The 23,759-nt window shown below is 41.7% G+C and overlaps 1 protein-coding gene across 1 annotated transcript in view; it reads right to left on the bottom strand.

The window, feature by feature from the left end:
• SMCHD1 (structural maintenance of chromosomes flexible hinge domain containing 1) overlaps positions 1 to 23,759 on the bottom strand; it is a 312,622-nt gene that overhangs the window by 45,795 nt on the left and 243,068 nt on the right. Inside the window, exons 38-41 of the mRNA XM_075826377.1 lie at positions 22,572 to 22,701; positions 21,705 to 21,824; positions 13,767 to 13,852; positions 3,691 to 3,813 (exon numbers count right to left, since the gene is read on the bottom strand). Of these exons, the coding sequence (XP_075682492.1) occupies positions 3,691 to 3,813; positions 13,767 to 13,852; positions 21,705 to 21,824; positions 22,572 to 22,701 (459 nt within the window). The remainder of the gene's footprint in view (positions 1 to 3,690; positions 3,814 to 13,766; positions 13,853 to 21,704; positions 21,825 to 22,571; positions 22,702 to 23,759) is intronic.

Below are 23,759 nucleotides of genomic sequence, written 5' to 3'. Positions count from 1 at the left end.
AAGCAAAAGCTAGGGAATTGCAAACCCTGGAGACAGAGTGGAACTTTGAGGTTCAGACAAAATGCAAAATAGGTCCACATCTGTCAGAAGATCTTCAGGTGGAGTGACCACTCCCCAGGATTCAGCTTCTCCCGACTGAAAAAGTCTGCAGCGCAATAGTCCACTCCCGGCACATGGACCGCAGAAAGAGCTGGACGATTTCTTTAAACAAGTGCAAAATACAAAAAGACTCATTGATGCCTGGCTCCTGGTGCCTCCTTAAAAGTTCAGATAAGGGACTAATGGAATTGTCGGTCTGGACCCTGGCTTGAAGATCACGAAGGAGGTTAATAAAATTGCGAGCGGGCCCTTCGCTTCAGAAGAATGACCTGTAGCAGAGTTTCCTCCTTCGACCTCCTTCACCGGACCATTAGAACGCAGAAATATGCCAAACAACCTGTACTGCTGGCATCCGTCAAGACGATCCAATAGAGAGGCAAGAGAGACTGTCACTGGGAAAAGGCTGGGTAGGTCTCCCATGCAAACTCATGGGGTAGGAGGATCAACTTCTCCAAAGAAGCCTGTGATTTGTTCCAGCTTGGGAGATTTGTCCGCTAAAGAGGGCACGTGTGAAATTCGGCAATGGGGGCAGCCTTGAATGCACACTCCATCTTGCCCATCATCTTTATGCAAAAGACGCAAGTCGAAGGAGGTCCATGGATCTGATCCATAGAGAGTAGTGTCCTGGCTGTCCTGGTGTCAAGAATAATACCCAGAAACTCCATGTGCTCAAAAGTTGCAAGGAATGACTTTTCTCAATTGATGAACCAACTGAACCAATGCAAGATGTCCAGGATAATCTTGGGGCAGAATAGATTGCACCCTCTGGAGGGTACCTTCACCAAGAGGTAATGCAGCGAAGGGGTCACAACGACTCCCCAGGTGTAATGGAGCACCATGACCTTTGGGGGAAGACCCTGGGGGTGGTAGCGAGCCCAAAGGGGAGAGTGACAAATTGGAAAAGTGTTAAGAATCGAAAAAGAATTGAAGGAAACACTGATGGGCTGGGCTCTGGCAATAGGTATGTGGTGGTAGGCATTGCCAATGTCCATGATGGAAAAGTACTCGCCCGGCTGTGGCTAGGCTACTATTGACCACAGGGACTCCATCTGGAACCTTTGAGTGTGCACAAAACAGTTCAACTTCTTCCGGTCCAAGGACTGACCGGTCTTTTTGGGAACTGTAAAATGGTTTGCGTAAAAACGTTCTGACTGAGTTATGCACATGACTACTTCCTGAAAGAGAAGAGGGAATAGATTGGAAAGGGAAGCATAAGCTCAGTACCGAGGTGGGGTCAAGAGAAAGAATCGACCTGGCGGAGGGTCAGGAGTTTGATTTTATATCCTATTGATACCATCCCTCAAACCAAGGAATTGTCGGAAAGGAGTCAGTCATTCTTTAACCCAAGGGAATGACACCTTCATGCGAAAAAAAGTTTTGGAGGCAAGGGCCTTCTGGGGCCTAGGGCGACAATGGCAGGCAGGCAGGCTTGAAAACTGGATGTTCACAGAATCAGCTGGATGGTTGGACTTCCTCTCTGTGAGGAGAAGTTGTGTACAGGACACAGAGGTAGGAGGGAACTTTTACCGCTAATTGCCTTGGAGATTTCATCCAGGCATTTACCAAAACGTCTAACTTCAGAAAAGGAAAGTCAGTGATAGCCTTTTTATAAGCAGTGTCCACTGCCCAAGATTTAAGCCAAACAGGGAGGCGAATAGAGACAGAGTTAGCGGTCGCCCTGGCAGAAATGCGGGCTGACTCGAGAGACATTACAGAAAAACTCTGAGGCGTGAAGAAGTTGAGAGCTTAGGTCAATTAAGTCTTCCTGTGATGTTCCGTTAGAGGATGTCCTTGTGAAGCTGTCTCACCCAGATGGAGAAGGCGTCGCTAACCCTGGAAGAAGTGGAGCTGGGAACAGGGTAGACCCTGCCGCCACAAAAACAGATTGAAAAGTGAATCCAATCTTTTGTCAATGGAATCACTAAGGAACACTGCGTCTGACAGGGCGGTATTCTTGGAAAGCCACGACAAAGGCGGATCCACAGATGGAGACAGCCCATTTGTGAACCAAATGCTCTGGAAATAGGAAAAAGCATTTCCATCCTGTTAAGAGAATGCCTGTCATGATGCTTTCATTCCATGAAAAGGATGTTCTTAAACTCGCTGTGGTTCGTAAAAACCAAGAGGCTGCCGATAGATTCAGTGTCTGAACAGGAGACAAACTAAGTGAGAGGATTCCTCAGAGGAAAGAGACTAATCCAGCAAGGCAGCAGCATCTCCAACGAGCTCTTTCAGCAAAAAGTTTGCGAAGAACCGGATGAAGAGCAGAATCTGTCTCGAACGTTTCTTGCATGGCCTACCTAGGAGAGATTCTATAAGGTGGTTGTCTGGGCTGCTATTTGGGATAGCAGGCGCTTCAGGGTCTCAACCGAGGTCTGAACGGTTCTGGAAACGTCCGCTCTATGGGTTACGGACCTGGTCCAGTTAGTGGGAGCCACTTCCTGATAGGCGCTTCCAGGGAATTCTGGTAGGCTTTGGAAAGAAGGAACTGAGAGCATATACATTTGACTGGCTGGAGGGGAATTTTTTATTGCAGCGACCACAAGTATAGTGCGTCACCACCACCACAGGACCTAACTTTCCATTGGAATCTCCCAGGTGGTTGACATGCTGCAAAAAGCAAAGAGGGGGATGGAGACTGGGCAAGAGTAGTGGGGAAAGTTACTATCGCTATTGCAGTAGAAGGAGCCCGCCCCCTGACCAACCAGGATAGCAGCAGAAGAGAAGCCGCTCATGTTATTAAGATGGGTGGTGAAAAGGGTTGTGGCCTAGGCCACCGAGAAGCTGGGGGCTCATCAATTAGCCAGGCTCTGACAACATGGAGCTGTCAGTGGTGTGGGAATGTGCAGAGTTGACGGCAAGAAGGGAGAAAAGTGTAGGGAATGATCCTGGGGCAGGAGAGTAGCATCCCAGCTGCTGAGAAAACCCACAGCAGAGAAGAAGTTCAGCAGAATTGTTAAGCAGATCGTGTCTACCTCCTATGGATACTAGGCCAAAACGGACTAGCCTAGCGTTTGTAGAACGGGCATGGCCTGTCTGGGTGGAGCCAACACTTAATTTCATACCTTGTATCAGACTCCTAGTGTTAAGGGCCTATACCCATGGTGCTTTGTCCCCCAACAACATTAACAAGAAAGAAGGGAAGTACTTGCCAATACCCACAAAATGGAAACTTCAGTAAAAAAACATTATGCTAAATACTTAACATTCTAGGAACAACAGGAACTTGTAAAATGAGACAAAAATTGTCCACGAACAAAAACTAAAATACAAATTCTTCAAACAATTCATAAGTGCAACAAACAGGTTGCGGACTCCTAAAACGGTCAAAGTATATTCACAGAAAATAAAATAAAGGACTGGTCCTGGGTGAAAATTGAGGTTTCTGATAGCCCATAAAAAGATCATGCTTTTTTTGTTTTATATTTTTAAAAGGAGCATACGGATTAAGTAGGTTGTTTTTAGATTATCTGCCAGAATTCAGACCAATATATTTTAGTACAAAATACTCAAGCCCAGCTATCCTGCAACATATATAGTAGAAGCGATTACCTATATGAAACCATAACCCTCAAAGGGAGCGAACCTCACCTTTCCTAAGACATCCTCTCTGCCATTTGGAAAAAGAGGCAGAGAACATTTCCGTCTAGGTTGCTTCAACAAGGTCTCTGCTGCTGCCATTTTCTTGTTTATGAGATTGTTAATGTGTTCTACCTGCAAGATTATACGAAAGAAAAAAAAAAGAAACTTAGTTAGGACATTTTGGTGTGTACTGATTATAACACACACACACACACACACACACACACACACACACACACACACACACACACACCTACACACCTACACACACCTACACACACACACACCTATTCTAATTAATTGAGAATGCCTAGTATATAAAAAGGTTTATTTATTTCAGTAATTCAATTCAAAAAGTAGTTGCTCAGAAATGTAGAATATTAAATAAGCTCAATTTCAAAAATGATTTTCAATACCGAAATGTTGGCCTACTGAAAAGTATGTACAGTATATGCACTTCATACTGGTCGGGGCTCCTTTTGCATGAATTACTACATCAATGCGGCGTGGCATGGAGGTGATCAGCCTGTGGCACTGCTGAGGTGTTAAGGAAGCCCAGGTTGCTTTGATAGCGGCCTTCAGCTCGTCTGCATTGTTGGCTCTCGTGTCTCATCTTCCTCTTGACAATACCCCATACAATCTCTATGGGGTTTAGATCAGGCGAGTTTGCTGGCCAATCAAGCACAGGGATACTGTTGTTATTAAACCAGGTATTGGTACTTTTGGCAATGTGGGCAGGTGACAAGTCCTGCTAGAAAATGAAATCAGCATCTCCATAAAGCTAGTCAGCAGAGGGAAGCATGAAGTGCTCTAAAATTCCCTGGTGGACGTCTGTATTGACCCTGTACTTGATATAACACAGTGGACCAACACCAGCAAACCATCACTGACTGTGGAAACTTCACACAGGACCGCAAGCAACTTAGATTGAGTGTCTCTCCACTCTTCCTCCAGACGCTGGGACCTTGATTTCCAAATTAAATGCTAAATTTACTTTCATCTGAAAACAGAACTTTGGACCACTGAGCCCAGGTAAGATGCTTTTGAAGTTGTCATGCGTGGCTTGACACAAGGAATGCGACAGTTGTAATCCATGTCCTGGATACGTGTGTTTGTGGTGGCTTTTGAAGCACTGACTCCATGTGCAGTCAACCACTTGTGAGTCTCCCCCAAATTCTTGAATGGCCTTTTCTTAATCCTTTCAAAGCTGCGGTTATCCCTGTTGCTTGTGCACATTTTTCTACCACACTTTTTCCTTCCTCTCAACATCCGTTAACATGCTTGGGTACAGAACTCTGTGAACAGCCAGATTCCTTAGCAATGACTTTTTGTGGCTTTCCCTCCTTGTGTCTTCTGGACAACTGTCAAGTCAGCAGTCTTCCCCATGATTGTGTAGCCTACTGAACCAGACTGTTGGCACCTTTAACCCCTTTAGGACACAGCCTGTTTTGGCCTTGTGGACACAGATGATTCAAATCTAACATGTGTCGCTTTATGTAGTAATAACTTTGGAATGCTTTAACGTATCGAAGCCATTCTGGGACTGTTTTCTCGTGACATATTGTACACATATGAGTGAAAAAATTGCTGATTCTGCAGATTTTATAAATATCCCACATGTGGCCCTAGTGTGGTAATGGACTGAAGCATCAACCTCAGAAGCAAAGGAGCACCAAGTGGATTTTCTGGCCTCCTTTTTTAGGAATATATTTTAGGCACCATGCCAGGTTTGAAGTGGTCTAGTGGTGACCCCATTTTGGAAACTACACCCCTCAAGGAGTTTTTCTAGGGGTATAGTTAGCATTTTGACCCACAGTTTTTTTTGCAGAATTTAGTGGAATTTGTCTGTTAAGATGAAAATCTACTTTTTTCTGCTAAAACATAGAATTTTTACAAGGAATAAAGGAGAAAATGCATCCCAACGTTTGTAAAGCAATTTCTCCTGATTATGGCAATACTTCATATGTGGTCATAAACTGCTGTTTGGACCCACAGCAAAGCTCACAAGGGAAGGAGGTCCATTTGAATTTTGGAATGCAGATTTTGCTGGAATGGTTTTCGGTGCCATGTCGCATTTGCAACGCCCTGGAGGGACCAAAACAGTGGAAACCGCCCAAAAGTGACCCTATTTTGGAAACTACACCCCTCAAGGAATTTTTCTAGGTGTATAGTTAGCATTTTGACCCCACAGGTTTTTTTGTAGACTTTAGTGGAATTTGGCCGTGAAAATTAATATCAACATTTTTGTCCACTAAAATGTTGAATTGTTTAATTTTCTCCAGGGAAAAAGGAGAAAATGCACCCCAACATATGAAAAGCAATTTCTCCTGAGTAAGACAATAGCCCATATGTGGTCAGAAATTATTTTTTTATTAGAAAATTAACCCTTTCAGGACTGATCCTTTTTTGCTTTTTCATTTTTCACTCCCCACCTTCCAAGAGCTATAACTTTTACATTTTTCTGTCACTAGAGCGGTGTGAGGGCTTATTTTTTGTGGCAGGAGCTGGAGTGTCTATTGACACCATTTAAAGTACCATATAATGTACTGGGAAACTGGGAAAAAATTATTTGAGGGCTGAAATTAGAAAAAAAAAGTAGGATTCCTCCATTGGTTTTTGGGTTTTGTTTTTAAGTCTTTCACCTTGCGGTGAAAACGTCAACTTAACTTTATTCTGCGTCTCAATACGATTACGGTGATACCAAATTTATATTTATTTCTTTATATTTGACTACTTTTACAAAGAAAAGACTATTTGTTAAAAAAAAAAATTGTTTTGTATCATCACATTCTGAGAGCCAGAACTTTTTTATTTTTTTGTTGATTGAGCGGTGTGCAAGCTGATTTTTGGTGGGACGAGCTGCCGTTTTTATTGGTAACATTTAATGGTTCATACAACTTCTTGATCACTTAACTTTTTTTTTTATAGATAAGGTGACGAAAAAACAGCGATTTTGGAGTTTTAAATTCTTTCTTATAGCGTTTACCGTGCGTATTAATTGACCTTTTACTTTATTCTGCAAGTTGGTACGATTACGGCGATACCATATGTAAATAGTTTTTTTTTTATGTATTGCTGTGTTTGCACAATAAAATTACATTTTTATAAAATTATTTCTTTTTTGCGGCACCATATTTTGAGAGCCATGACTTATTTTTCAGTAAAAAAAAGCTGTGTAAGGGATTGTTTTTGCGGGACGGGTTGATCACTTTTTATTCTATATCTTGGGAGGGGTGGTGACCAAAAAAATTATGATTCTGGCATGGTTTTTCATTTATTTTTTTTGTGGTGTTTACCGTATGGGAAAAACAACAGTTTGGGTTGTTACAAACGCGGTGATGCCAAATATGTGTACTTTTTTTTTTACGTTTTAATTTTTTTCCTATAATAAAAGACTTCTTATTGGAAAAAAAACACTTATTTTTACTTTTATAAAACATTTTTATTAACTGTTTTTTTTTTGTTTTTTTTTTTTTACACTTTCTTTTTTGACCTGTAGCTCTAATCGCGGCAAGAATACATTACCCTACCTAGTAGGGTAATGTATTCCAACTGTCAGTGTGACGTCACAGTCACTCTGACAGCAAGCATGTAAGCTTCCATACATGGCAGACCCGGAGGCCGTTACTTGGCCTCTGTTTGCTATGGCAACCCCCCACGATTGCATGGGGGCTGCCGATGTGCTACAAACCCCCTAAATGTGGTGATCGCAATCGATCGCCGCATTTAAGGGGATAATTGGCAAAATCAGCGGCGATGAGCCGCTAAATCGGCAACACTTGAGTGTCAGCTGTCGTGGACAGCGGACATACCAGTTCCCGATGCACACTGTCGCCGACAGTGTGCATCGGGAACGACACAGTGATTTCCTGTCACTCTAACAGGAAGCCTATCAGGACCAGCCTATTGTTTGGCCTCCGTTGCCATGCTAACCATTGGCAAACATCGCGATTTCAGAGCGGTGTCTGCCGATGTCATAGAAACCCCTAAATTGCCGTATTTAACCCCTTAATGACAAGCCTATTTTAGTTTTTCCATCATCTCAAAGAGCTATAACTTTTATTTTTGCGTAGACAGACAAATTGTAATTTTTAATAGCACCATTTTGGGGTACATAAAATTTATTGATTAACTTTTAACAACTTTTTTTAAGGGGGTGAATAGAAAAAAACCTGCAATTTTGCCACACTTTTGCGTCCTAAATTTAAGATAACACAACTTTATTCAGCGGGTTGTTGCGATTGGAACGATACCAAATTTATATAGATTTTGTATGTTTTACTACTTTTACACAGTGAAAACACTTCTTTTTCAAAACTTTGTTTTTGTGTCTCCATATTTGAAGAGCCATTCATTTTATTTCTTTGCCGATGCGGTTGTATGAGGGCTTTTTATTTGCGGGACGATTTGTAGTTTTATCGGTACCATTTTGGAGTAGATGCGACTTTTTAATCAAATTTTATTTTTTTAAGGCTGGATTCAAAGTTAACAGCAATTATTGCATGGTTTTTTATGACTTTCACCGTGCGGGTTAAATTTTTTAACTTTCAATAGTTTATTTTTCTTGGAACATTATAAAAAAATTTATTTAACTGTTTTTTACTTTTCTTATTAGTTCCCCTAGGAGACTTGGAGCAGCGATCGTTGGATCGCTTGCATGATATACTGCAATAGTAATGGATTGCTGTATATCGTGATTCGAGCAGGAGGCAGGGCTTCAAAAGGAGTACAAAGGTGGCAGACCTGGGAGGCCTTTATTAGGCCCCCAGGTTGCCATAACAACCACTGTAAACGGCCGATCGTTCCGCAGGGTGGGGCGCGATTGCATGTTTGAGGGGGTTGTTTAAATGCCACGGTTGAGATTGACCGTGATATTTAGGGTGTTAAATGGGCGGAATCAAAGTAATGTTTGATTTCCCCCGTTGCAGTGAGGTGTCTGCTTTGTAACACAGCCGTCACCGCCTGTGTCTGGAGAGGGCTCAGCCCGTGAGCCCGCTCCATACTTCCCCTTAATGGCTGCCGCATACCAGTACGTGAGAGGTCGTTAACCCCTTTGCGCTCAGTGACTTACTATTCTGTCATGGTAACCACAGCGTTTGCGCTCCATGACGGAATAGTACGTCACGGGAGGAACAGCCATATTGGTCGTCCTCCCGACACATACAGGAGCTGTGACAGCTGCTGTTTCGTACAGAATATATCGACCAAATTATACCACTAACATAAAGCCCAAAGTCATGAGAAAACAATCTCAGAATCGCTTGAATAGGTTTAACCCCTTCCCGACATTTGACTTATCCATACGCCAAAGTCGGGTAGAGGAAGTATGGAGCGGGCTCTCGGAGTGAACCCACTCCATACGATGCGGGTGTCGGCTGTTACAGCCGACACTTCAGAGTAACGAACAGTATCGCGCGATCCCGCTAGTTTAACTCGTTAAATTCTGCGGTCAATAGCGACCGCAGCATTTAGATCGTTAGAAAGAGTGGGGTGACCCCCTCTAACAGCTCATTGCGCCCCCCCGCAACACAATCGCGGGGGCGATGGTTGCCTAATGAAGGCCCCCAGGTCCGCCATCTTTGTGCACCTATTAAGCCATGCCTCCGGCAGGGCTTAATAATTGCCTGTCAAAATCACGATATACTGCAATACATTAGTGTTGCAGTATATAGTGCAAGCGATCTAATTATCGCTGGTTGAAGTCCCCTAGGGAGGACTAATAAAAAAACCTTTTCCCCATAGAGCATAGTAAGAAAAAAAAATAAATACATAAACATTGGTATCGCCGAGTCCGTAAAAGTCTGAACTATTACAATATATCATTATTTAACCCAGACGGTGAACACCGTTAAAAAAAAAAAAAAAAATTGTCAAATGCCAGAATCTCTATTTTTTGGTCACCTAATCTCCCATAAAAAATGTGATCAAACCGTCGTATGTACACCAAAATGGTATTAAAAACTACAGCTTATCCCGCAAAAAAATAAGCCCCTATAGCACTTAAATCGACGAGAAAAAAAAAAACAGTTATGGCTCTCGGAATTTGGCGAGACAAAATAAATTTTCTTTGTAAACACTTCGGTTGTTACTTGTAAATGTAGTAAAATATAGAAAAAAAACGATATATATTTGGTATTGCCGCAATCGTATTGACCCACAGAATAAAGTTGTTGTTTTAATTGCACAGTGAATTCCGTAAAAACGGCGCGCAAAAAGCCATGGAGGAAACGCTGTTTTTTTTCATTTTCTACCCCACAAATAAAATATTTTTCCCGTTTCCTAGTACATTATATGGCAAAATAAATAGTGCTACGAAAAACTACAACTCGTCCCGCAAAAATCAAGCCCTCATAGTACTATATCGACGGAAAAATAAAGACGTTATGGCTTCTGGAAGGTGGGGAGGAAAAAACGAACCTGAAAATCTGAAAAAGGGCTGCGGCGGGAAGGGGTTAAGCATTCCGAAGTTATTACCACATAAACTGAAATATGTCAGATTTGAAAAATAGGCTCTGAGCCTTAAGGCCCAAACTAGGCTGCGTCCTTAAGGGGTTAAGCACACGGCAAAGGAGTGCCATTTGGCTTTTGGAGCACAGATTTTGCTGGACTGGTGTTGAGGCGCCATGTCACATTTGCAAAACACCTGAGGTATCAGAGTACAGTGAAAATCCCCAAAAAGGGACTCCATTTTGGAAACGACACCCCTCAAGGCATATATCATTTGCCTGCATATATGACAGGGTTTCAGTAGTGAAAGAGCACAATGCGCATTTGAGGCCTATTATGGTGATTTTTCACAGCATTGGCCCACAATTGCAGGGCTCGGAGGTAAAATAGTAAAACAAACTCACAAGTAGTGACCCCTATTTTGGAAACACCTCTTAAGGCATTTTAAAGGGGTGTACTGAGCATTTTGATCCCCCAGAGGTTTCTTTCATTCGAAATTATGTGCAGCGGATGGTGCAAAGTGAAAATTTAAATTTTCCATTGATATGGCATTTTAGTGCACAAAATGTTGTACCCAGTTTGTGCCACTAAAAACAGTTAAACAAGTTCTCATGGATACGGGAATAGCATTAATGTGGACGTGAACTGCCATTTAGGCACACTGTACGGCTCAAAACGGAAGGAGTACCATTTGGATTTTGGAGCGCATATTTTGCTTGGTAGTTCTGTTTGGGGTTTTACTAGTATTTCAGTTTATAATGTGGGGGCATAAGTAAGCTGTGTGGAGAACATCAGGGCATAATAAGGGGGTATAATAATGCATTAAATAAATAATAATCCACAGGTGGCCAGTGTCCAACTGATAAATGGTGCCCGATCTTATCCTCCTTTTGGACACACATTGCATTTTTTGTGTCGCCATATTCTGCGAGACAGAATTTTATTTCTTTCACCAATGGGGTACATGCGACTTTTTGATCACTTTTTAAGCAAGGTGACCAAAAACTAGCAATTCTAACATTGTATTTAAATGTTTTGTTTTTTTAGTGTTAACCATGCGTTATAAATGACATTAACTTCTTTCTGCCGGTCGATGAGATTTCGGCGCTACCATACGTATATAGTTTTTTCCGTGTTTTACAGCATTTGCGCAATAAAATAAAAAAAATTCAAAATCATTTTTTTTTTTTTTGTCACATTTTAAGAGCCATAAATTATTTTTCTGTCAAAAAAGCTGTGTATGGGCTTGTTTTTTTGCGGGACAAGTTAGTTTTTATTAGCACAATTGTTCTTATTTTGGGGTACATGCAACATTGTTTAATCTTTATTCTATATTTCGGGAGGAGAATTGACCAGAGTGATTCGGTCATTGTTTTTTTTTTTTTTTTACGATGTTCACCGTGCAGGAAAAAAAACTATATAGTCTTATAGTTTCGTTCATTACGAACGCGGCGATACCAAATATTTATACTTTAAGGTTTTCTTAATTTTTTTTTCCCTATAATATAGCGTTGTTTAATCCGCTAGGTGATCGCTATAAAAATAAATATAAATCACACAAGTTTCTGTTTTTTGGTCACCTTAGTTCTCCAAAAAAAATGAAATGAAGTCATCAAGAAGTCGCATATACCCCAAAATGGTATCGGTGAAAACTACAGCTCGCCTCGCAAAAATGAAGCCCTCACATCGTTAAATTGATGGAAAAATTAAAAAAAGTTATGACTCTCAGAACATGGTGACAAAACATTTTTTTTAATCAAATATTTTTCTTTTAACCCCTTAATGACCAGCCTATTGCCTATTTTAAACCTTAAAGGAACAGTGTCATCACAAATTATTTTTTTGTATGTTAAAGATGTTAGTGCTTTATTAAAAACGTTTATATTTATTTGTGTGTTTGTGTTTTACTTTTTCTTATTTTTACACTTTTTCTTCCCTATGGGGGCTGCCATTTTTTGTTCCATTTCTGTATGTGTCGATTAACGACACATACAGACATGGAATACGGCAGCTCCAGTCCCATAGGGACTGCGAACGGCTCCCGTCCCATTCACTTGTGTGTACGGCGTCTGTGTGGGAACTGCGCATGCGCCGCTCCCACACAGTCCAATTTGAAATTGGCGCCGTCCGGCGCCATTTTCCTGTGGACCGGAAGTGGCGGCCGGACAGTAATATTACTACTTCCGGTCGCGGCTTCCGGACTTGGACCAGCGGCAGCAGACGGAGCGGACGGGCCGGAGGGAGCCGCGGCGGCAGGAGCAGGTAAGAGATTTCAATGTATGTTCGTGTTTGTGTGTGTTTACTACTGTATGTAAACCTACTACACTGTGTGTTAGCTCCAAAAATGGCGACACACAGTGTAGGAGGTTACACCGTTCGAACCCCTCGTTTATCCCGGCACTAGCCAGGATAAAGGAGCGGGGGGGGATGCTGAGAGCTCACTAGAGCGAGGGCTTTTTACCCAATTTTGCAATGCTGCAATTTTGGGAATAGCTCCATCTAGTGACCAGAAATGGGTAATACTATAAATTAGAATTAATTTATAATATTTCCTGACTCGTGAAAAAAAAATAAAAAATTTGAACAATGTTTAATCACCCACACACTAAATGTTTAATTTAAAAAAAACAAACATGTTTTTCTGGCAACACATTCCCTTTAAAGAGGCTCTGTCACCAGATTTTGCAACCCCTATCTGCTATTGCAGCAGATAGGCGCTGCAATGTAGATTACAGTAACGTTTTTATTTTTTAAAAACGAGCATTTTTGGCCAAGTTATGACCATTTTTGTATTTATGCAAATGAGGCTTGCAAAAGTACAACTGGGAGTGTTGAAAAGTAAAAGTACAACTGGGCGTGTATTATGTGCGTACATCGGGGCGTTTTTACTACTTTTACTAGCTGGGCGTTCTGACGAGAAGTATCATCCACTTCTCTTCACAACGCCCAGCTTCTGGCAGTGCAGACACAGCCGTGTTCTCGAGAGATCACGCTGTGACGTCACTCGCAGGTCCTGCATCGTGTCGGACGAGCGAGGACACATCGGCACCAGAGGCTACAGATGATTCTGCAGCTGCATCGGCGTTTGCAGGTAAGTCGATGTAGCTACTTACCTGCAAACGCTGATGCAGAATCAACTGTAGCCTCTGGTGCCGATGTGTCCTCGCTCGTCTGACACGATGCAGGACCTGGGGAAGTGACGTCACAGCGTGATCTGGCAGAAGCTGGGCGTTCTGAAGAGAAGTGGATGATACTTCTCGTCAGAACGCCCAGCTAGTAAAAGAAGTAAAAACTATTACAATATATCATTATTTAACCCAGACGGTGAACACCGTTAAAAAAAAATAAAAAAAAAAATAAAAAATTGTAAAATGCCAGAATCTCTATTTTTTGGTCACCTAATCTCCCATAAAAAATGTGATCAAACCGTCGTATGTACACCAAAATGGTATTAAAAACTACAGCTTATCCCGCAAAAAAATAAGCCCCTATAACTCAATTTTATTGCCTATAGATTTAGAATGGAATGTCATAAGCTCTTGTAGGCATATCGTGTAGGTGCCCAAATACTTTTGTCCATATAGTCTATCTATAACGAACATTCGTTACAACTCTCAAAGTAAATTAATGTATGTTACCTGGTTTTTTAGAGGCAAGTCAAGTTTTTTTTTCTTTAATTCATTCTTTAAGAGCATTTCTTTGGCCTTGGCGTCTTCGGACTGACCTAATAAACAATGCATTGAGAGGCAATTTTAAAATCACATGGTCACTAAATCAGTAATTTCTCTTTATAGGGAACCTGTCACCAGCATTTCACCTATTAAACTAGCAATACCAAGTGGTCGTGGGTGAAAAATAATTTCTATATAACCTATAATTGTCTTCTTAGTCTGCTCTGTAGCTTTAGTATTCAGTTTTTTAGTGTTCCTGCACTGTCCTTCGTTTGAAGAGAGTCAAATCTTCATTTGAAAAAAAAAGTCTCTCCATTCCTCAAGTCTTTCCGATTTAATCCCTCCTCCTTACTTTTGATTGACCGCTCCACGCCTTCCCTCTGCACACAAAATCCCAAGCTTGTGCATTGATGTCCTCTTCTGGTGTGTGCGTACACCGGATTATTACGATAAAAGGCGTGAAATGTTTACAGTCGGAGGAGTGTAGGAGAGGGGATAATGGTAATGAACTTTTGATAGAAGCGGACAGTGAGGGATAAGTAAAGTTCAATAGGTGAAATGCTAGTGACCGGTTCCCTTTAACTATAGTGTGGACAATGCCTTTTTAAACTTGGCACCTCATATCCTAAGCGGATAGTGGAATCTGTATTTGAGAGAATACATAAGTGGCATATATGAAATCTGCACATCTTAAGCTTCTAGAATATATGATTTTTTTGTAAATTTTACAATTTACGTTTGCCAAAAGTTCGAAAATTGTCCTGGCAGCAAAAAGGGTTAAAAGGTCAAAAATGAAAACCATTTACATGAAATTACGTTGGCCTAAAAATAGGATTTTTTGAGTACTCACCGTAGAATCCTTTTCATGTCCAGTCCATTGCCGGACACATAGGTATATGCTATTGCCACTAGGAGGCATGAAACAAAAAAAACCAGTGTTGACCCCTTCTACAATACACAGAAGTAGCAGGAGAAGCAGAACACATGGTAATAAAATAACTTCAGACCCATAGAAGAAAACCATGACCGATGGACAACCTTATAGAACCATAACCAAAAAGATTCCTTCCTTCCCTTTGAGCTGGCATCACTCACAAAAAGCAAAAACTCAGCCATCGAGCAATTGTAGCCTTACAGGCTGCCAAGCCCTACCGTGGACCCACCGGGGACCATGAACAACAAGTCGGAGTAGCAAAAGGAAGAAGTTACCGACAGGTAGACTGGCAAGGCGCATAAAGAAGCGTTCCTTAGGATGTACCGAAGACAGCAAAATAGCCTTGTTAAGGTGAAAGGAGACCACCTTGGGCAAAAAAAGAGGGCATTGTGCGGAGCACTGCCTTATCTTGATGGAGAGACAAATACAGAGGATGATAAGATAGTCAAGCTCAGACACTCCAGATGGAGGTCACCCCCACAAGGAACACCACCTTTCAGGTAAGCAGGTGAAACGAAATCTCCCAACGAGATTCAAAGGGTGCCAACTGCATTGCAGAAAGAACAAAAGTCAGATCCCAAGATAAAGTCAGGGTCGGACAGAGGGGGAACTGCAAAAAACACCTGCAAAAAAGCCCAGACATCAAATTTTGACGCCAGGAGGTCTGTTGAAAAAGTCTAGCCCACTATCCTATGCCAGAAACCCGGACAAGGAGAAAACCAAGAGGAAGATGCAAATCCTTACACCACTGCAGATACATCTTCCATGTACGGTGATCAACACAGTTGGTCTTCAGGCCTTTAACCCGTATATATACGGCGCTGCCGGGAAGGTGTTATACAGCTGGCACCCTCCTGTAACTGCCAGGACTGGAGCTATTCTCCGATCCGGCTGATTAACCCCTCAGATGCTGCGCTCAATATTGCGCAGCATCTGATAGGTTTTAACCCGACCGGCAACCCAGTGACGTAATCGCTGGGTTGCTGTGGCAATCGGACGCCAGATAATGGCGTCAGAGTCTGACTTGTACGGGAGCCGATGAGGACCCGCCTGCGGAATGTCCTCATAGGCTTGCTGTCAGTGAATAACTGACAGCGCTAATACACTACGTATGTAGTGCAGTGTATTAGATTAGCGATCGGGGCATCAGGCCCTCAAGTCCCCTAGTGGGACAAGTAAAAAAAAAGATAATAAAAATGTGGTAAAACAATAAAAACACACACGTTTCAAATAAAAATAAAGCTAAACTGACTTTTTTCCCATAGTAAGTCTTTTATTATGGGAAAAACCGTAAAAATAAAAAAAATAAAACTATATATAATTGGTATCGCCGCGTCCATAACGACCCAAACTACAAAACTATTATGTAATTTGTCCCGCACGGTGAACGCCGTAAAAAAAAAAAAAACATGAAAAACCAACGCCAGAATCTTTGTTTTTAGGTCACATCTCCTTCCAAAAAATGCTATAAAAAGTGATCAAAGAGTCACATTTACTCCAAAATAGTACTAATAAAAACGGCAAAAATAATCCGACACCGCTTTGTGCACGCAAAAATAAAAAAGTTATGGGTCTTAGAATATGGCGACACAGAAAACAAAAGATTTTATAAAAAAAAGTGATTTTATTGTGCAAAAGCTGCAATACATAAAAAAAAACTATATCAATTTGGTATCACCGTAATCGTATCGACCCGCAGAATAAAGCTAACATGTAATTTAAGGCGCACTGTGGATGCCAAAACAAAAAAACTATTCCAGAATTGCTTGTTTTTGGTAATTTCCTTTACCAAAAAATGAAATAAAAAGTGATCAAAAAGTCATATGTGTTCTAAAATGGTACCAATAAAATCTATAGCCAGTCTCGCAAAAAACAAACCCGCACATCGCTCAATCAACTGAAAAAAAAAAAAAAAAAAGTTATGGCACTAGTAATGCGGTGATGAAAAAAACATCTCAATGCGCAGTCCGGAGGCGAACATTCCTTCAGTTTCAGGGCCCTAGTATTTAGGAATTAGAAAAGGGAAGGGACATAGCACATCCGCTGGAAGAGAGGGCGCCCGTATTATACCAGCGCAAAAAACTTTCCCAGGAAAATTTCCCAAACTATGAAGGAGAAAAAGTCCCCAAAAGGTGCAGAGTTACAGAAGGGGGATAAGAAAGAAAACCGTTTCAGTGTGACACCAGCCTGTGCAGAACGGATCGCTTCACATCATAACACACATCTATGGATAATTGTATTATTTACCCAATTATTATACCCTCTTATTATGCCCTGATGTACTCTGCACAGATTACATATGCCACCACATTATAAACTGAAATACCAGCAAAACCCCAAACAGAACTATTACCAAGCAAAATCCATGCTCAAAATGGCGGTCATTCCCTTCTTAGCCCTACAGTGTGACCAACCAGCAATTTATGGCCACAAGTAAGGCATTACCATACCCGGGAGAACCCGCTTAACAATTTATGGGGGTAAGATTCTCTAGGGGCACAACATATTGTGCGGTAAATGGGCATATCAGTGGAAAAATTGCAATTGTCACCATCCACTGTGTATTAATTTCTGAAAAACACCTGTGGAGTCCAAATTCTCACTACACCCCTTGATAAATGCCTTTAGGGGTGTAGTTTCTAAAACTGGGTCACTTTTGTTTGGTACATCAGTGGTTTTGCAAATGCAACATGGCATCCGCAAACCATTCCAGCAAAATCTACGCTCCAAAAGATAAATACCGCTCCTTTTCTTCTGATTGCTCCCATATATGTAAACAGCTAATTATAACCACATATGGGGTGTTACTGTACTCAGGAGAAATTTCTTCACAAATGTTGGCGTGCTTTTTCTTCTCTATTCCTTGTAAAAATGAAAAATGTTGATCTAAAACTACATCTTGTTGGAAAAAAAAAAAAAATTTTCATTTTCATGGCTTAATCCTAAATAATTCAGCAAAAAACCTTTGGCATCAAAATTTTCACTATACCCCTAGATGATTCCTTAGGGGGTGCAGTTTCCCAAACGGAGTCACTTTTGGGGTGTTTCCACTGTACTAGTACTACAGGGGCTCAGCAATTGTGACATGGCGCCCAGAAACCATTCCAAAATACAAATGGTGCTCCTTCCATTCTGAGCCCTACCGTGTGTCCAAACAGATGTTTATGACCACATGTGGGATATTGTTTTACTCGGGAGAAATTGTTTTACAAATGTTGCGGTGCTTTTTCTACTTCAGTCCTTGTGGAAATGAAAAAAAAAAAAAACTAAACCTACATTTTCTTTGAAAAAAATTTAGATTTTCATTTTTATGGCCTACTTCCAATAAATTCTGTAAAACACCTGTGGGGTCAAACTGCTCAGATAATTTCCTCAAGGGGTATGGGGTCACTTGTTATGGGTTTCCACTGTTTTGTCCCCTCAGGGGCTTTGCAAATGTGACATGGCCTCCGCAAACAATTCCTGCTAAATTTGAGTTCCAAAAGCAAATGGTGCTCTTTCCCTTCTCAGCCTCGCCGTGTGTCCAAACAGCCGTTTATTACCACATGTGGGGTACTGTTTTACTCGTGAGAAATTTCTTTACAAATTTTATGGTGCTTTATCTCCTTTAGTTCTTTTGGAAATTAAAAAAATTAGCTAAACCTACATTTTATTTGAAAAAAAATGTTTGCAAAACAACTGGTGGGTCAAAATGCTTGCTACACCCCTAAATAAATTCCTCGAGGGGTGTAGTTTCCCAGATGGGGTCACTTTTGGGGGGTTTCCACTGTTTTAGTTCCACAAGACCTGTTCAAAGCGGACATCGTGCCTAAAATATATTCTAATAAAAAGGAGGCCCAAAATCCACTAGGTGATACTTTTGCTTCGGAGGCCGGTGCTTCAGTCCAGTAGCACACTAGAGCCACATGTGGGATATTTCCTAAAACTGCAGAACCTGGGCAATAAATATGGAGTTGCATTTCTCTGGTAAAACCTTCTGTGGTACAAAAAAAAAATGGATTCAAAATGAATTTTTGGAAAAAAATAATGAACTTTGTAAATTTCACCTCTACTTTGCCTTAATTCCTGCGCAATGTCTAAAGGATTAAGAAACTTTCTAAATGCTGTTTTGAATACTTTGAGGGGTGCAGTTTTTAAAATGGGGTGACTTATTGGGGGGGTTTCTAATATCTAAGGACCTCAAAGCCACTTCAGAACTGAACTGGTCTCTGAAAAAATGGCCTTTTGAAATTTTCTTGAAAATGTGAGAAATTGCTGCTAAAATTCAAAGCCTTGTAACGTCCTAGAAAATTAAAATTATGTTCAAAAAACGATGGCAAACTAAAGTAGACATATGGGTGATGTTAATTAGCAACAATTTTGTGTGGTATAACTGCCTTTCTTACAAGCAGATACATTTAAATTGAGAAAAATGCTAATTTTTGCAATTGTTCGCTAAATTTTGTTGTTTTTCACAATTAAATACTGAATGTATCGGGCAAATTTTGCCAGTAACATAAAGTCCAATGTGTCACGAGAAAACAATCTCAGAATCGCTTGGATAGGTAAAAGCATTCCGGAGTTATTACCACATAAAGTGAAACATGTCAGATTTGAAAAATGAGGCTCTGTCAGGAAGGTCAAAAATGGCCACAGTGGGAAGGGGTTTAACATGGTTTGGATCATCCGCTGCTATAAGACTTGACCTTTTAGCACTGTGGCATCAACAACTATGCCGTTAAACATAGCAAGTGTAAACTCAGGTGGAAGAGAGGCCTCCTAGAAAGCAGACCGTACCGAAGCAGTAAGCGTCCGGGAATGTCGGCTAGCAGAGCTATAACATAAGTATACAAACAATGGCGCAGCCAGTCCAGAGTGCTATGGCTATTTACTAGCGTCTGACAAGTGATGGGTGATTAACCTGATCTTCAGTGGGCGCCCCTTAAAAGGAGACCATAATGAATTTGGCAATTCAATTGAGTTGATTCTCTGCTGACCCATACAGAAACAAAGACTGGCAGCAAGACCAAGTCAGCAGGCTCAAAGGATCGTGGAATTAGGCAGAGTCTGGCCAAGACCACTATCCTACCTATGGCAGACGTGAAACTGGAGGATCTATAGCCAGAGGCTTCGCCCCCTTATATCCTCTAGAAAAGAATACATAATATCCAGGTGAGAAGTCGGAGTTAAATTTCTTATAAGAATGCTTCCATTCCCTTGAGACTGCCCCATCAAACGCTGAGTGAGGGTGGGGGTGATCACCTTGGGCGAAGAGAGGTGATGGTCCCCACAGGGGGAGACAGGTCAGAAACTCCTTACAGATGCAGACCCAAGTTATATGACTATCCATTGAAAGATTGCTTCTCATCATCCGACTTTGAATTGGAATCCGAGAGTTCACCATCGGACAAGGGTTCTCGTGGAGGGGAAGGGGGAGCGGCAGATCGGTCCCGTGGAGGGGAGGCTGATGAGGCAGGTGATACCACATGATTCTGACTCATTTAGTAGGCCTGCCATGGGAAGATGTGGATGGCGAGTCCCCAGAAGATGGTTGGCAAGGTGAACCAAGATGTCCATCATTGACTGGGTGACATTGGAGAGGTCACCGACAATCCTAGAGGGGAAACTAGCTTATTGCAGTTCAGGATCAACATTAGGCGTGAGCATTGCCGGGGTGGGTGTGCCCCAAAGTGGGCGTCCACAGAGAATTAGTTGACGAAATTAGAAATTTTGGCCACATGCAGAACAGGCGTACTACATAAGGTACCTGAAGTCCCCACTGTGTGCCACCTCTAATGAGGTGGGAAACTGGGTAGGGGGGACAACCCTCAGGCTGGTGCGCAATAGAGGAGCTTGCGCTCTTTGTCTTCACGATGGCAGGCGGACAACAATGCATTTAAAACACTGAGTGCACGTGAGATGTCGGAGAGAGTAGGGGTACAGCGTCACCAAAAATAAACGAACATAAAAAAAGGAAAGCCGGCCTTACAGACACTAAGCTAAGACCGACTAACTTAGTTCCTGTAGGAGGGGCCAACACTTATTATTCTTCGTGTTACGCCTCCTAGTGGCAACAGCAAATACCAGTGGCAACCTTCTTTGTACAGAGTGACGATAAAAAAATCAAAGCTGAAGTGGTGTGCCACGCAAACATTAAAGTCATAACAAATGGTTAACAAATTAAATCAGTTAGTATATTTACTAAATGTAAGTTTAATTAAGAACGGCTATTGAACACCAGCTTAAGGGGATCATGCACACAGGAGAAAGCGGCTACATAACACCAGATTGGGCGAAGCTGCACACACAGAAGATTGTGGCTACTGAACTCCAGCTTTGGGGAGGCAGGTTCACATTTGAGATACCGTGGCTTTTTAACACCAGTTTGGGGGAGGGGGTTGCACGTAGAAGAGCAGTCAAAGATTTCCTTGGGGGCAGGGTGCACATAGGAGAGCTGCCAGATTTATCCTTATTGGGGAGGGAGGCTGAACAAAGTAGCTGTCACAAAGAGCTGCCAAGAAGCTTTGAATCTTTGCCACAATGGCATTGATTTCTAGTTACTTTAGTTTACTTTGCAGATTCACCTGTGATGGTGGCGGCACTAATCACAAGGAGAGGGAGAGTGGCCCTTAATTATACACTTTCCAGCGCTGAGAAAAAGCGGCGCCGTATTGTGTGCTTGCCAAGCAGACAACCCAGCGCCACCCAACGTTCAGTGTTGACAAACACAGAATAAGGTGCTGCTCTTTTTCCCGGTCTTCAGCACGGCCAAGCATACCACGGCGCTAGACACAGAGGGGAAAACGTGCTGTAAATACATGGGTACCACAGGTTACCAAACCATGTAATATATACTCATGATTTGTGTCCCCCAATGCGACGAACGAGAAAACCTAATTATTGTTGGTTTGCAAGTATACCAGGAGGCTCTTTTTTTATTTACCTGTACATGAATAAGCTAAATCTGCATTAAAACATGTTTAAAAACTTACATTTCATTTCTTTGATCAGTTGATTTGTTGCATCAAATAAGCATTTATAAGCTGTAACTGATTCCGTTAAGTTGTCTTTTTCCTTTGTAAGCTGTGCCATCTGCTGCTGTTTTTTAAAATCTGGAAAAGAAAGTAATAAGTCATCAGCCCCTTCTGGGGCTATAAAGCACAACAACATAAATTATACAATACTAACTACAAAAAGAAAAACAGTGTCATTTTTAGTAATTCCGTTAAAATGTTTTTCTTGTTAAGCTTAATAGGACCATAGTTGAATAGAAGTGTTTTCCTGCACAGACTATAGCCTTTGTGCAGGCAAATGTATAGAGCATGCAGTGGACTAACAAACTTGTATGGCGCATCCAGATAGCGGGTTTGTACAATTTCTGTAGGATGGGTACAGCCTGCGTAAGAAACAAAATTGAACTTCGTGTCAACCGCCTACATCCATAGTTGTAGTGTCTCCCAATTCATGTGAAAAGTTATATGTGCTGCACTCCATTTAAATTTAAATGTATATATGGGAAAATGAATCACAGACTGTAATTGGATTACTGCATAACGCTTTGTTCACATCTGCGTTGGAGGTTCCGTCCAGCAAAAATGCTGGACAAAACAAGGCAGCATGCTTACGACTGACTAGAGCAACGGAAACGCCAAACGAGGATGTAAACTTTACGCCTTACATTGCGTAATTTGAAATTAACATATTATTGCAAAAACTGGGGGGTGTGAGTGTGAGTGAGTGAGAGTGAGAGTGAGAGAGAGACACGCAGAGACAGAGACAATAAAGTTACAAAATATGGCAAGTAACCTGTAATCATGCAATTGAAAAGGCTATGAACAAGTACAGAAGTTTCATATTACCATTGTAAAACATGAATGGAAGGAAATAGGGCTGTATATCCACTGGTTCCGTGGCTTGGCAAACAAGTGAAAACATGATCTTATACTCTGTGCTGTCCATTCCCGGACTGTTTTCAGCAAGAATTAGGCTCTGTAATTAACAAACTGTTAAGTTTCTGGTAACATTTGATATTAAAATTTCAACTGCGTTTTATAACTTAAAGAGGCTCTGTCACCAGATTTTGCAAACCCTATCTGCTATTGCAGCAGATAGGCGCTGCAATGTAGATTACAGTAACGTTTTTATTTTTAATAAACGAGCATTTTTGGCCAAGTTATGACCATTTTTGTATTTATGCAAATGAGGCTTGCAAAAGTACAACTGGGCGTGTTTACAGTAAAAGTACAACTGGGCGTGTATTGTGTGTGTACATCGGGGCGTTTTTACTTCTTTTACTAGCTGGGCGTTAGGAATGGGAGTGTATGATGCTGACGAATCAGCATCATCCACTTCTGTTCGTTAACACCCAGCTTCTGGCAGTGCAGACACACAGTGTGTTCTCGAGAGATCACGCTGTGACGTCACTTCCTGCCCCAGGTCCTGCATCGTGTCGGACGAGCGAGGACACATCGGCACCAGAGGCTACAGTTGATTCTGCAGCAGCATCAGCGTTTGCAGGTAAGTAGCTACATCGACTTACCTGCAAACGCCGATGCTGCTGCAGAATCAACTGTAGCCTCTGGTGCCGATGTGTCCTCGCTCGTCCGACACGATGCAGTACCTGGGGCAGGAAGTGACGACACAGCGTGATCTCTCGAGAACACGCTCTGTGTCTGCACTGCCAGAAGCTGGGCGTTCTGAAGAGAAGTGGATGATACTTCTCGTCAGAACGCCCAGCTAGTAAAAGAAGTAAACACGCCCATATGTAACACACACAATACACGCCCAGTTGGACTTTTACTGTAAACACGCCCAGTTGGACTTTAGCAAGCCTCATTTGCATAAATACAAAAATGGTCATAACTTGGCCAAAAAATGCTCGTTTTTAAAAAATAAAAACGTTACTGTAATCTACATTGCAGCGCCGATCTGCTGCAATAGCAGATAGGGGTTGAAAAATCTGGTGACAGAGCCTCTTTAATTTTAGATTCTTACTTAAAGGCTATGTACACCTTTGAAAACTTTATTTTGTTGTTTGTTTTAATAAA

Source organism: Rhinoderma darwinii, chromosome 5, assembly GCF_050947455.1.
Source record: "Rhinoderma darwinii isolate aRhiDar2 chromosome 5, aRhiDar2.hap1, whole genome shotgun sequence".
In the NCBI taxonomy this organism is placed as follows: domain Eukaryota; kingdom Metazoa; phylum Chordata; class Amphibia; order Anura; family Rhinodermatidae; genus Rhinoderma; species Rhinoderma darwinii.
This window is presented reverse-complemented; position numbering and strand designations above follow the sequence as displayed.